The sequence below is a fragment of the Phasianus colchicus genome, chromosome 5 (genome assembly GCF_987193195.1).
Source record: "Phasianus colchicus chromosome 5, bPhaCol1.hap1.1, whole genome shotgun sequence".
In the NCBI taxonomy this organism is placed as follows: Eukaryota; Metazoa; Chordata; class Aves; order Galliformes; family Phasianidae; genus Phasianus; species Phasianus colchicus.
Genome location: NC_143440.1, coordinates 28487601 through 28502184, shown reverse-complemented (window position 1 = coordinate 28502184; position 14584 = coordinate 28487601). Strand labels below are relative to the sequence as shown.

General features: G+C 45.4%; 2 protein-coding genes across 3 annotated transcripts; both read right to left on the bottom strand.

The window, feature by feature from the left end:
- Nucleotides 1-1772: 1772 nt before the first annotated feature.
- On the bottom strand, nucleotides 1773-8987 carry SYNJ2BP (synaptojanin 2 binding protein). The gene is made up of 4 exons (XM_031593637.2): nucleotides 8760-8987; nucleotides 4726-4862; nucleotides 3111-3206; nucleotides 1773-2244 (listed from the first exon to the last, which is right to left on the bottom strand). The coding sequence occupies exons 1-4, from the start codon at nucleotides 8824-8826 to the stop codon at nucleotides 2104-2106; spliced, it is 441 nt and encodes a 146-aa protein (XP_031449497.2). The 5' UTR covers nucleotides 8827-8987; the 3' UTR covers nucleotides 1773-2103.
- A 704-nt stretch (nucleotides 8988-9691) lies between these two features.
- Nucleotides 9692-12819, bottom strand: LOC116229260 (disintegrin and metalloproteinase domain-containing protein 21-like). 2 transcript variants are annotated; one of them, XM_031593634.2, is made up of 2 exons: nucleotides 11520-12819; nucleotides 9692-11147 (listed from the first exon to the last, which is right to left on the bottom strand). In XM_031593634.2, exons 1-2 carry the CDS (start codon nucleotides 12110-12112, stop codon nucleotides 9920-9922), a joined length of 1821 nt encoding a protein of 606 aa, XP_031449494.1. In that variant the 5' UTR covers nucleotides 12113-12819; the 3' UTR covers nucleotides 9692-9919. The 2 variants fall into 2 exon arrangements, with proteins under 2 accessions (XP_031449494.1, XP_031449493.1); XM_031593633.2 differs by having other exon boundaries at nucleotides 9692-12819.
- Nucleotides 12820-14584: the final 1765 nt, after the last annotated feature.

The window sequence follows — 14584 nt, the reverse complement described above, 5'->3', positions numbered from 1 at the left end:
ATAAACTGCCTGCAGAACAGATGGCAATCATGCCTGAAGAGCATAAAACAATAAAAATAAAAAAGGCTGTGTTTTATCTGCTGACTTCAATGGTAAAAGAGCAAATAACCTCCTCCTTAACTCCTCATTCTCCCCATCTGGCTCCACACTCCTGTTTTGCAGAGAGACGAGACTCATTCTAGGGCTAAGAGAAAGTTTGTTTCTGAGATTTCTCTTGCTCTCTGCACCTTTATTTTGACAGATGGAATAAAACAGCATCAAGCTGTAGCTGCCCTCTTTAATACATGCGGGCTCTACATGGACACCACAGCCAAACATTCAGAGCAGGTCACAGACAGGCACACTGCTCCTTGCTGCATCTGCAAAAATCCATCCTAACAGCTGCCCTCACACAGTCCAACATAACTGGTGGGCAGGTCACTGCATGCATTGGCCCAGGCCATCACACACCTGTGCATCAAGTCTGTTCCCAAGGTTCACCAGGAACATAGGGAAAATTCCTCCTGCTTTCTCCTCTCTTTACACGAGAGCAGTTTACGTGCCAGGCTAACATTTCACACGGCCCGACTGATCTGAACCGCTGTGGTGACTGAGGAACATCTTGCATAACAACACACCGCTTTTACTTCTTGTAGATGACAAGACTACGGCCTTGAGCAAACACACAACAATTTCAAATGCATCGTCAATGTCCTGCTAAAATAATGAAGAAGAGAGAAAAGTAAAGCACTGAGACACCAGTTTTTCTTTGTTTGAATACGTATATTGCATATATGATTTTTCTTTGCATTATACAGACCAGATCAAGCAGTGTGCTTTTCTTTTACAAAAATAACAACAACAAAAAAACATCTTTTCTTAGAGACAAGAGAAACAGGTCTTACTCTACAGAGTTCAGGTCAGCTGGGGCATTTAAAACTATTCCAATCACAGTGAGGAGATGAGTCTCTGCAGGTAAACTCAGTAACATATTTTCCAGAGAAGGAATCTGCCCCTCAGTTGTATTTGCTAAACCTTACCCTGTCTCACACTCACCACCCTATCTCCTGAGCCTGAGCATCACATCAGTCTTCACAACAAGCCACAGCCAGGACGATCCCAGACTGCTCTCAGCTTTCCCTCTTTCAACCACTGTAAGATTTTCTGACAGCAGAAAGCAAGTTAGCTGCTACAGAAAAGCAGTATTCCCCCTACCGAAGAAAAAACGACAAACCCACAACAGAAACTTTTCACCCAAAAGATGTAGATTTCAATCAGCTTGAAGGATGGAGGTGCTACTGCTTCATTACTACTTGAAAGACTTCTGCAGCTTCAGCATGATCGTATCTCTTGCCATTACTTATTCTTGTGTTTCAATTGTCTGCACATCTCTGCTACACCAGCAATTTCTGGAAAGCATCCTCTTACAACTCGGATTAAAAAATGGGCAACATTCTGACAACAAAAGTCTTTCTCTAGCAGTGGACTGTCTTCTGTATTTCCAGAACTGGTAGAGTACCTCACCAGTACTGTACATTAGTGTTAAATCAGCAGTTATACCAAAGATTTTACCTGTGAAACTGTAGATTAGACTTTATACATTTTTCTTAAGGCATTTATTTAGTACAACAACAAGAACAAAAGCCAACAGAAAAAAATAAGATAGCCTGTGCATTACTTCTCTTTATTCATGGTTCAGGTATGGATCATTAGTTCCAAGAGAAATTCAGTGGGAACAAGGCAAAGCCTCTAGTAAAAGTATTTGATTTAAACCCATCCCACCCACCCTCCCAACCTCTTTATAAAGAATCACATCCTAAAACATGGAATAGATGTGTGCTTGAAAGTTCACGGTGCAAATAGAGGGAGATGGCTAAAAACTTCTCATACGAGTTAAAAACAACACAACAGCCATCCCACTTAATACAGTCATCTCCTTCCTTTCCCTTGCTCCTTTCTGCTTCCGTTCACTCTGCAACAAATCAATATATAAAGAACACCAGCAGCAACTTTATGATAGACAATGATCCTCTTTGACATCAGTCTGTGATAAGATCGTTAATCTCTATCTTTAAATTACATCATAGCTGTAAAATACGCAGTGACATCCAAAGGGTGTACTCTTCACATCCGCTGTCGATACCTCAACAAGATCCAGACTGCTGCTGCAGCGAGTGCCAGGCCTGGAACAAGAATGGCTGCTAGGGGAAGCCCACCTGAGTCTCCACCACCTCGATGACCCGCTGGGCCATTTTCTGGCTGCAACTACAAGGAAGAACAAAGCATTTGTGTCAGAGAGCCCACTGCAGCCTGCGGTTCTGTGTCAGGACCAGCTGGCTCTGTAAGGACATGCAAGATGGCTTCCCCAGCTGCCTGTGCACACAGGGAGGGTTAGAACAGCTTCAGGTGGACTGAGCTTTACTACAGTATCCAGACACTAGCAGGCACCTTTTCCTTAAGTAATTTCCTCTGCTTTTCCCATATGCCCCATACAAAGTTCCAAAATATTTACTCCTTCATTAAGGGAGTAGGAAAGGGGTCTCATCCCACCACCTCCCACCAGCATGCTTCCAGCTGACCAGTATCTTCTTTATCAACTTCAACGCTCGTCAGGGATATTCAAGTGGCAGCAGCAGATTAAGGATTCCTCTCTTTTTATGTCCAAACAGTGCCAATACATTTACACCGCTGCAGCAAATGTTCCTTTGTGCTGGGTACATACACATCTCACTACTAACATGAACTCTGAAATAGGGAAGTTTTGTCTCCAGCAAGATTTTGGCCTCTGAAAGCAAACTGGAGAACCTGAGATTTTGTCTTCACAGGCAAACCTCAGCCTCTGAGAAAGGAGATCTGTGAGAAAACACAGCACAGTGCAGCAAAAAGAAAGACCCAGGGACTCCTCCAACCTCAGCACTTCACTAATACACTTATAAACAAGTAATCCAAAGGTATGGACACAGCACTCATTGACTAAGGGAGGCCACTGGTCAGACACATTCTTTATATGCATAACTTACACTGGGCACCTGGACACTGCATTTTTCTGCTACATAAAATGGAGAAGTAACAAGCATAGAAACCAGTCTAAATTGAGCCAGAAATAAGCCTAAGAAGCAGGTTAAACATACCCTGTGCTGAATTTTCAGAAACACATCGCAGCCTGCATTTTTGAACAGTTCCACAGCATCCATGTGTCGCAAATTCTTCAAGTCTCTGCCATTGATCTAGCAAAAAAAAAAAAAAAAAAAAAAAAAAGGAGAACCAACTGCTAAAGGGCATGGACAGGAGATAAAAATCTTCCTCTTCCACATGATTCTGCTACTGAGGGCATGACACAACAGACCGGAACACCAATATTCATCCATTCATATTATAAATGCATTTTTAAGTTGGGAGATAACATGAGAAGCTTCAAGACAAAAGATAGAGATGTTGAAAAAAATACTGCCTATTAAAAAAAAAACAAACAGGAAACAACAGCTGTGTCAATAGCAGCTTCTTATGTTGTAGCTTTACTGGAAATAAATCAAAGGTGTAGCTGTGATAGCTAATGAAAATAAAAGAGCGGTGACAGCAAAATTATTATTACTGTTAAAAGAGCATCCTTCCCACACTGGATCCTCTGTTGGTACATTTTTGAAATGTTTTCTTTGGAAGAATGATGAAAACATAAATTGAAAAGCATAGTGATGTTAAAAAATAAAAGACACACATGTTGACATCCCCTTTGAAATGCTAGGATTTCTCTTTAAATAATTTCTCACAGCAGAAGGTTTTATAGCCTGTTTTATTTTCATTCTCATTTATTTTCATTCACTAAATAATGATACTCATCCCATTTTTTCCTCACTGTTTCATCACCATTACCTCTAATTGCATCCCTTGAGATCACAACCAATTCCTCCTCCCTCTTGACACTCAGACTCCCCAGACACATGTACAAAAATATTAAACTGTCAAGAAAATAAAGGATGGTATCCTGTGGTTTAATTTAATGCCATTTTCTGGATCAATAACAGGCTCTAACTAGTTTAAGGCGCTCAATTCATTTACAGGGACTAAAAAGTTCACGTGTGGAACATAATTAAGTATAAAATAAAATAAAAGAGTACCCAAAGATCGTATATCACACTAGGAGAGGCTACTTCTTTACTCATCGCTTTTTAAAGCATATTGTATTGTATGACTGACAACAGTTCCGAGAACTGAGGGGACTCAAACTCAGATACTTTAAAGCATTTATCTAAAAGGAGGAACAGTCTGCATTACTCCTGATGAGTTGCAGTGAGGAGTTCTTTGGACAAGAAGTGTTATGACCTAAAAATCCACCTGAGCAGAAGGATTGGAAGTCACAGAATATTAGTGAAAAAAAACGTAGAGATGGAAGACCAATTCTTTTATTTACATGTGTGTAAACAATGATCCTCTGTGAGCATCATAAGGCATGATGAAGTCTAAAATGTCAAGGAGGCAAGTTACAGAGGAAATACAAATGCAGCATCAAGAAGAACTTCTGAGAACAAATCAGGAAGGCAGAAGAGATGGACCTATGCGTATATGTGTAGAGGCACTCATCTCCCTGGCACTCAGAGCTTTCCCACATCCCCAGAATGGCTTCTCCGCAGCTCTGCATCAACTGCATTCATCACATCCTTCCTCCTCTGCTGGCAAACCTGCATGTCCTATCACATCACTGAACACAGTACCTCAAGATCATGCAGGACGACAGAAGAAAGGGCTTACCGCCAGAATCTTATCTCCTTCTTGTAATCGGCCATCAAGGTGAGCTGGCCCATCCTTTTTGATCCGGCTGACATAGATGCTGCTGTCATTAGAAATGACCTGCTGATCTGTCCCACCAACAATGTTGAAGCCCAGCCCTAAGGTAAGCCAGAGAGAAAGCTGGTAAGAAAACACTCTAAGCTCCAGGCATTTTTGCTGCTGTTGGGAAGTGTGCCCACCCACGCTGTTCTGTTAGCTCCACCATGCTGAAATTCACAGCACGCAAATCAGTACCATCCTTCCCAACCATCTTTGTCTAAAGAAGACAATTAGTTCTCCAAAGCAGAGGAGAGACCCTGAGTGCTTCATTCCACAAAGCATCAGTTGAGAAATACTGCGGAGCACATCTTCACTTCGAGGATGTCAGCTCAGCCCTCAGCAGGAATTCACCTCTTCAGCGCAGAATGGAAGGAAATAGAAGCATTCTGCATTTCACAGTAGGCTGCAGTAAAACCTTGGAGCAAAAAGGAATCATGCCTCACAAGTTTGAGGAGTTTAGAGTCAGAGTCAGGGAAGGCAAGGAGCACCAGTCCCTGTCTACAGATGAGGAAATGGGCATGAGGAGCCATGCTGCCAGCCTCAGGACAACTCAGCAGCTCCCATCTGCACCTACAGGGCTGGGACTGGCAGCCTTTGCCTCCAGGAGTCACAGCAGGTCAGACACAGCTTGTTCAGATTTTGTTCAAAGAGTTCAAAACATGACAGGAAACAAAGTTCCAGGAATTCAGGTAAAACAAAAAGAAATACACATACATTATGTAGAACTGATGTCCACACTCTTATTATGTTTTGTATGGTTCTTTAAAACAAGCCTTGTATACAGTCCACTGGCTGGACCCAGCAGCTGGATTAAAGCACAGTTAAAGACTAAGTCTTCTGGTTTCCTCGAAATCCAGAAGAACAAACTGAAATCAGAATCTGGAAAACCACATTCTGTACTGCACATGCAGCTGGGCTTCCTTGTCAAGAGTATAATATGTTAAGGGATGGGAAAGATTCCTAAAAGGAGACTTGTAGTGAAAAAAAGAAATAAAGTATATCAACAAAGGAAATTGAGGGAAAAAAAAAAACAAACAAAACTAACAAACAAAAAAAACTTTATTTTTCTGATATAAAACAGTCATCCAAACCCTACTGTCAAGGAGAGCTGAAGGCAAATTCTCTCCACATTCAGCCAGGCTGGTGTGTTCTTCCTTTCTCTCTCTCTTTCTCCCAAAGTTGGGACTTCAAATGCTGGGAAGCAGAGTAGAAAGTGAAAGGCAAAAAACACCTCATGCCTGCTGGGAAGCAGTATTTTTAATTAGTCACGAGGGACCAAAGGTTGCATGAGATGAGTCATGGCATAAGCGTGCATCCACAGCTAGGAAGCAGAGAAATATTAACAGTGACCTTGACACCTGTGCTGTTTTGTTTTGCTCCCTCCTATTCCTGGCAGCTTCAGACAAATGAGGAAGAAGATGGGAGGAGCAACAGAATGAAAAAACACTGACTTTTGAGCTGGAATAATATCTATTACAAGGAGCACTTGAACACAATAGCACACTCTTCAGTGGGAATTAAAAAACAAACAAACAAAAAAGTAAAAACATCCACAAGCCTGAAAATGATTTGCCATGAAGCTTCAGGGAAATCAATACTATAGAAAATATGAGTTTTAATCAGTGTTTATTAAAAAAACAGAAGGAATCTAACTTTCAGAGAATAATGATTCTCTCTCAGTTTTGATATGTCTGTGTGTGTATCTATTTAAAAGACAACACAATATGAACAAAATTACACTTTACAAGTTTTCACCCATGGTTACCAAAACAACCTAAAGCCATTGTTTACATCGGCAGGGACAAGACAAAGGAGGAACAGAGTTCTGTGAGGCAGCAATGTATGTCACACTGAGTTAAGGACCTGCAGGACTCACTGAAGGGATTTTTCACTGTCTTTCCTCCTCTGCACTTAAACTTCCAGCCTGGCTAAAAATACCTTCCTTCCCTTCCCTTCAGTTCTTTTGCTGTTCTCCTCCTTCCAGCTTATGAATTAAGAGACCGAGTATAACCAGGAGAGAGGAAGGGGAAGAAGAGAGCATGAGGCATTAAGTTCCTCACCTACAAGAGGCAAGAAGTGCAATGACCAAGCTTTAACAGAAGGTGCGGGTGTACCTTCTGACCTTTCCATGCCTCCTTTACCCCCTAAAACATAAAAATTCCCTCCATCAACATTCAAAAACAACCCACGATTTATAGAATCTTTAGATACTGAAGAATGCAAACTACAAATTTAATCTGCAAAGTTATTTAGTTTTTCATTAAACCAGACTTTTCCACCTCTCTTCAGCTTAATAAATCAGAAGGAAATATGAAAGAGATTTATACAAACAGTTTTGCTACTATAAGTACGTTCAGCCCCTCAGAAATTTCTGCCAGAGATGTTTATCATCAGTTATATTCTAGAAAACTAGACAGTCAAAACTCAGATTAGAGAGATTGTAGGATTATGCACTGCTTCACAGGTTTGTTCCTTCAACAGAAATGAATGACAAGTGATTCAAGATCACAGGGGGCTGTGTAAAAAAACAGACAGCTCATCCTACTGATTGGACAGGTGCTGCTCACAGGAATCAGATCTACATTCCAGTAGTCATGGTGAAGACCTCTCAACTCTGCCCTGCAACATCCTTTTCCTGCCCCTCAAGATTTTAGGTGAAATGTTTCCAAATGCACGGAAGGAGCTTCAAGACAGATCTGGCTTCATTTTTGTTGGTTGAGGCTCACAACCACACCAACACGGCTGCACAGGTCTCAGAGCAGTCACTCCTCCTGCAAGGCAGAGGGTGCCTGCTCGTGGTGAGACCAAGTCTGATCCTGCAGATCACTACCAGGAGACCAGAAGCAGCACAGAAGCAGAGTTCCTCTTGCAAAGGGTCTGCCATGATCCTAATGGCCTGCAGGTACCCAACCCCACTGCTCAGACTAGTCTGCCAGAAGCTCTCCGAGGCCAGAGGACGGGGGAAACCGCAGTATCTGTGTTATCTCATGGCCACGGGACGAGCGGCGGGGGCCATCTGCCTCCCCAGGGTCAGTCAGAACGGCTCTGGCTGTGAAGATGTCAGTGCTGTGGCTCATGGTGAGGCACAACAAGGCAAAGCTGGCCCGTGGCCATGTGCTGCAGCCGGGCCGGTTTCGTTCACCCCTGTTTTAATTAAAGGCCTCATACATCAAAGCTCTGCCTTCAGAAGTTCCCCGGAGTTCGCAACGCTTCACATCCAGGATTTCGCTTCAGTTCAGGGCGTTTGCCCCTAACTTGCCGCACCACGGACACTGCCGCTTCAGTGCTGCAACAGAGCCAGCAAGCGTCTAAAGGCCTGGTCACCGCCACGGGACCGAGACACGGAAAAGCAAAGCCAAACAACGCCTCCCGGCCTTCCCCATCCCCCTTCCTCACGGACAGCTCAGCACCACCCCAGCCGAACTCAGAGCTCCGTTTCGGCCTCCGCGAGCTGCCCTTACGGGGCACCGCAGCCCACAAGCCGTAGGAACGCCCCTGGTTCTGGGCGTCCAGCAGCGCGGCAGGGCAGCACACCTGTCGCTTCACCGGACAGCGCGAGCAGCCGCGCGGGCACCGGGGGCCGCAGACGTCCTGAAAGCCGCCTCGCTTCCAGCAGAGAAGCCGACGGCGCTTCGCCGCGCTGTTATCGCGGAAGACGAAGTCCGACGGCGTCGCCGCCTGCTCACACAGCTCGCAGTCCCCTTCCGGAGCAACGCGCTCGGCGCGGCGCCGCCGGCACAGCCCCGGCGCCGCGCTGCCCGGCCGGGGCTCGGCGGGACGCCGCTCCCGCAGGGCTCGGGGCTCCTCCCGCCCCTCGGACGGCACCCCCGGCGCCGGAGCCGCGTCCCCCTCTCCCCCCCCCCTCCCCACCCACGGAAGGGGCGGCCGAGGCGCCGGCCCGCTGCCCCCCCCGCCTCGGCGCGGCCCCGCACAGAGCGCGGCCGCCCCGGCCTCACCTGAGGGTCCCCGGGTGAGCCTGATCACCTCCTCGGAAACGCCGCCGCCCGCCACGCTGCCGTTCATGCTGCAGCCTGAAGGTGAAGTCGACTGGCGAGGCGACCGCTTTCGTTTCCTCGGCCGCCGGCGCAAGGCCGCGCCGCGGAGCGCTGGGAGTTGTAGTCCGCCCGGGAAAGGCCGGGCCCGGCGGCCGCCGCAGCCCGCGAGCGGCCCGCAGCCGGCAGCGCCTCGCTCCCGCCGCGGGGCTCGCTGAGGGCGCGCGAGCTGCTGCCGCTGGACGGCCCCGGGGTGGGCGGGCTGGCCGTGACGGGTTGCTCTGCCCGCGTCCGTTTAGCGCGTTAAAAAAGGCAGTTAACGGTTTGCCGGCAGTCAGCAACGGCAAGGATTGTTCGGCTAGCAGACAAGTGTATTATTTTACAGCCTTTCGTACAGAAATGTCCCTCCTTCAGAATAAAATTCTCACTGTTAAAGCGAAACTACAGCGTCTGCTTTCTGCTGCGCTAGAGGAGAGCTTTCATGCACATAATGAAGCACTGAATGGTATTTCCAGATCCCTCGTGCTTTCTCATAAATGACACGTATTTTACATCTTATTAAAAGTAATGCTTCTGTGTGACACGGTGTACAGCTATGGCAGCATATTTGGTAACAGTTCCCCAAGTAATCACAGAGTAAAACAAGAGAAAGGCCCTGAGGTAGGCAGATATAAAGCATCTGTCAAATAGGGCAGAAGTTGTGAGGGTGGGAGAGCTGCAGAACAGCCCTGTTTTAGAAGTGCAGGGAACTCGTGCGGCCTCACAGATTGCTTGTTCTTGCAGCAGTAAAATCCACAGCACTTCTCTGGAGGACCCAGCAGTACATACACTGCATACCGACCGCTCACTGAGCGCTTCATTTTTAAGAACCCAAGGTACAAACCAAGAGCAGCGTACCTTATTACCTGCATTTATTAACTTAAAATAAACAGAGATAACATTTAATCTGTTTAATAACGTTGCATTGGATTGTAACAACTCAGAACGTGTTGAATTATTTCGATAAGGTATCAGCTGAAGGGCTACCGGAGATTTTCTTAGGAGCCTCCAAAGCCACAGCTTTGTTGGTCTTTGCGAAGTGCACGGTAGTAGATTTTGTCTCAGCAGTAGGTGTTATATAGCAACTACTGGCATTTGCAGTATTTGAAACAACCACTAACTCCTCCTGTGGAATCAGGCCTTTCCCTCATAATCCATTCCCCTATTTCCTTTTTATAATATAGGGCAAGAATAACTCCGAGAACAACAGGAAAAACAAGGCCAACTAGTCCTATTCTTGATCTCTGAAAAATCTGCTTGGCTGGAGGGGGCCCGCTGTCAATGCTACCTCCAAATCCTTCCCGCTCACAATATGGAGGAGCCCAACCATACTCACAGTGGCAGTTCCTAAGATTGTTACACACTCCTCTGTTGTGGCACTTTGTTATGTTACAATCATAATTCAGCACTGAAATGTTGGTACATGTCCTTTCAATACAAATCTTGTTGCTGCCACATGTCGTGCCATCTTCCACAGCCCCAGAGTCAGCTACAGGCATCCCTATGTGATAGTCAAGACCCCAACACTTTTTACCTCCAACAGGGGTTTGGATGACTGTTATGTGGTTCTGCAAAGGGGGCAACTTGTGTATGTTTTCACACTGTAGCCTACCACATAAGGCATTCTCAACACTGCACTTAATAAAATGAACACCGTTACGAATACCACAATTTCCAAAACGGTCACCTCGACTATTCACTTCTTTGAAGCAGTCTAAAGGAGCAGGCCTGGCTTGTTTGCCAAAAAGATGCTTGCATTGTTTACCGTGGGAAGAACATTTTCCTTTATAGCAGTAGGCACCATCTTCGCAAGGGGCTCCATCTTGTACGTACACGTCTGGCTTGCACCAAGGGGAGGTCCCATTGCAGTACTCCGGCAGGTCGCAGTTACCGGTACGTGCTCTGCAGAGTGTTCCTGCTGGAAGGATCTGACAGCCCTTGCAGCATTTTCCAGAAGCACAAACTGAACCTGCAGTCAACGTGCAGTTAGGGTGACAACAAGGATCGTTTCTGCAGTCTGATTTTGAACCACAGTCGCACTGCTCTCCGCTTTCTACTATCTTATTCCCACAGTATTCACGCTTCAAAGTGTAGTAGCTGCCAAGTGCTGGTGATTGACGCAGGCAGCTACCACCAGTCCCAAGCAGGTCAAAGTAGTCTTTGTAACTGCAGTCACTGAATGCATCGGTGTCAGATTCAGTTTCGTACATAATGCACCTCTTCCGCCTGCATTTACAGTGCCGTTCATCGTGGCGCATCCCAAGATTATGGCCCAGCTCATGGACAAATGTGACAATAAATGAAGACAGCCTCCTGTTGGTGAAGGAATCAACTGCTGCTGACCACTGCTTGTCACATATGGACCCCAGATATGCCAATCCCAGGCTTTTTCCAAAGCCCTGAAATGCAAATAAGTGAGCAGCATCATGGTGCATCCGTGGATACAGGTCTGTTTTTCGCCATTTGTTAAAGTCTGCAAGTGCCTTGTTTACAGAGTTAGTAATGTTTATAAGATTGTTTTTGGTCCAGATCTCCAGTCCCACAAGGAACAGTTGAACAGAAAGCTGGTCATACAGAGAGTCCCCAATATTGACAACTTCTAGGACTTGCCTCAAGACTTTGGATTCATTCCTGTCCGACCTCACAAACCTCACGTTGTCCACAACCACTACTAACTTCACATACCTGGTGTGCGTCCACCAGTCCTTCAGCACGTACTTCTCCTCTGTTCGTGGAGCCTGAAGCCAGGGCAGCACAGTCTTTTGGTACTGCAGCTCCGCGGGGGTCAGGCCGCATGTGGGGCCCATAGGGTCGCTGTCTGCCTCCATGCGGTAGAGCATGTGCTGGAAGGCTGGATCATCAGGGATGGGCTCGATCTCGTAGGTGCTGCCTTCCATCCAGAGCACTCCCCGGAGACCCCTGCCACAGGTGCCGAGGGCTACCAGAGAGCCGGGACTTCCCTGCACCTCACCTTGATAGAAGCAGTTGTCCTGAACGTAGACATGCTCCTCCCGGCGTGCCCCGTCCTCACTGTAGGTGACCAAAGTGAAAGGCTGGGAGGCCAGGCCCTTCCTGGGCCGCAGGCGCAGGACCTGTGGCCTCCCCTCTACCTCCAGCCAGTAGGAGACAGTCAGGGGATTGGTGTCAGCCCGGGGGCTCAGCTGTCGTGGCACTGTCACCCACATGCCGGTGACATGAAGCGGCCCAGGCTCATCATCAGGGGCGGCGGAGCACCCCACCAGGCCCAGCAGCACTACCAGCACCAGCAGTGTCTCCATGGTTACTGCACAGCGTTGCCCCACGCTCTGTTTGTGAGGGGCTGGAGCTCGGAATGGAGGAGCCACCCTCGAGTCTAGAACTGCCCCTCAAGTGCCTGCCCTCCCCTTGGGAGGTACTAGGGAAGATCAGCAATATGGCAGCCTCCTTTGCCTCCTCCATCAGGAAATGCACTCTACTGCCTAGAGGTATATCTTGGATGGCCACAAAGGCACCTCAAGACAGCCATCCCCTGCTCTATGAGTACGGGTGTAGGCTCTTGTGGAAGACTAAACAGAATTACTCCAAAACAAGCAAACTCACAGCTTTCTACAATCCTCATTTCTCCTGCATAGTTCCATCGTGTTGAACATCTAAAGCAAGCCCTCTGGCAGCAAGATTACATAAAGGGAATGACACTTGTGTTCTGATTAACAGAACACTGCACTTTGTACTCTGATTAAGAATAAATGAGAGGGAGGTAGATTTCTATTGCATGACAATGAACAGGTTGGAAGAAAAAAAAACCTGACCTTATAGAAGAGCAGAGAAGAAAGTTTGCATAAATCCATAGCTACTTCAGCAGCAGAAACGTTTGTTTGGCAGGTGTGACTGGCCTTCTTTGTATGCAGTAGTGCTTTCAAACTTTTTTTTTTTCATGTGGTCATCCCCTAAAATTTTCAATGGAGGTACAAGCTCTTATGAAACTGAATCCTAGCAAGAGATTTACTTTTCTCACTTACCTGCTGTTGAGTCTTTATGAACAGGTCACAGACTCACAGCAGTCTTGAGGACCACAGGTTGAAATCCACTGTCCTAACAGAAAAAAAATGAAACTTTCTGATTGTTGAGATCAATAGTACTACATCATACCTCGTTCCACTGAGAAGATTTCCCCTTACTACCCAGCCATCCATAATCCACATTATGCTGCAGAAGGACATTCATCAAGTGAGTGAATACAGGACTAAAACAATACTTGATCCAAAATTTATGTACCTCTCCAAGGAAACATGGCAAACATGTACTGACTGTTCAAATGGCATGTAATTTTTTTTTATTTTTTTTAATTAGGGAAAGGTTATCAAAATACAAAGTATGGGTGCAGGTGGCAAAGAGAAATGGGTAAGCATAATGCATGGTCACATCTTACTTGTTGAAGAGCAGAAAAGACTGTATTTGTGACACATTTCACATACTGTTAACTTTAAATGGTGAAGGGAGATAGCAAGGCTCCCTCTCTTCCTGTAATCTGGCCAGATTTTTGCAGTGTGTATATATGTGTGCATATCTGTTCATATGGATATGTATGCAGACATGTGCATCTTCAGGCTATCAGGAGAATGTTTTTATTAGATTTTTAGGTCGTCTTCAATTCCTTCATCCCTCTGATTTGGATTAAGAAAAGTCCTTTTAAAGTCTGAACAGTTATTATCTAAGAGCAAAAGTAAAGAAAAATGTATTTCCTTTGTACAACCAAATGCCTCCAAAATGAAGTGACAGTAAAAATTTTGGAACTACTTATTTCCCTTTCATCTATAAGCTTTACAAATACGGAATGTCCTCTGAAGGACTCTGGACTTCAGTGCTCAGACTCAGGCTAAGAGATACCGTATAAATACCAGAGGGAAAAAAGACTTAGATTCTCATACACCAAGAAACATAACTGACTAAAAGATAGCAGTTTAGCAGCTTTTTGACGGTAACTTTGATTTTAGCAGTAATATCTGATATAATTACACTTGAGCAAGTAAATATCAAAGCTCATTTAACCAGTAAAGTTGTTTTAGAATATCTTGTCAGCAAATAATAGGATCAGACAAGATTCCAGTTCCTCATTCCCTCATGCAGTGAGCCTTCAGCACTGAAAGATGGCTACTAAGAAATCAACACATTCATCGATAACATCTCCCACTACTCTTTGTGTTTGTGCTTTCTACAGCTCTTGATATTTTTTGCAGAAGAGATCATTCCTTTGTGGGAAAAAACAAATAAGAAATAAAAAGGCTTACTGCATTCTAATTCACATTTTCGTGCATAGAAACTATTTTCTATCCTTTCAATAGCTTATATGCTGGCATTAACTCAAGCTGGATGAGAGCAGAAGACGATCCTTTTTAATGTCCTCAGTCTGACACTGACCAAAACCAGATGGATCTGCAGAAAGCAAAAACAGTTAAGAGAGGCAAACACAAAGACAGTCTGCCTCCCTAAGTTTCACTCGCATTTCTAAATTGGGTCAAATTCTGAACATGAAGTGCAGTGATTCATTTTAAATTTAAATCCGTTCAGCTTCATTAACTTGTCCATGTATTCTTACAATGCAAGACAGAACAAGGTATCCTACTTGCTTTACAGCACTCAATTTTATAAAGGGTCAATATTTGTCTTTTCTCTCTTAGGAAAGTCTTGGTCTTACCAATGGCTTCATAAGAGATTTTTTTCCCCTCTTACTCATATTATCACCAATCTTCAAATCCTTTTCTTTGGCAGAA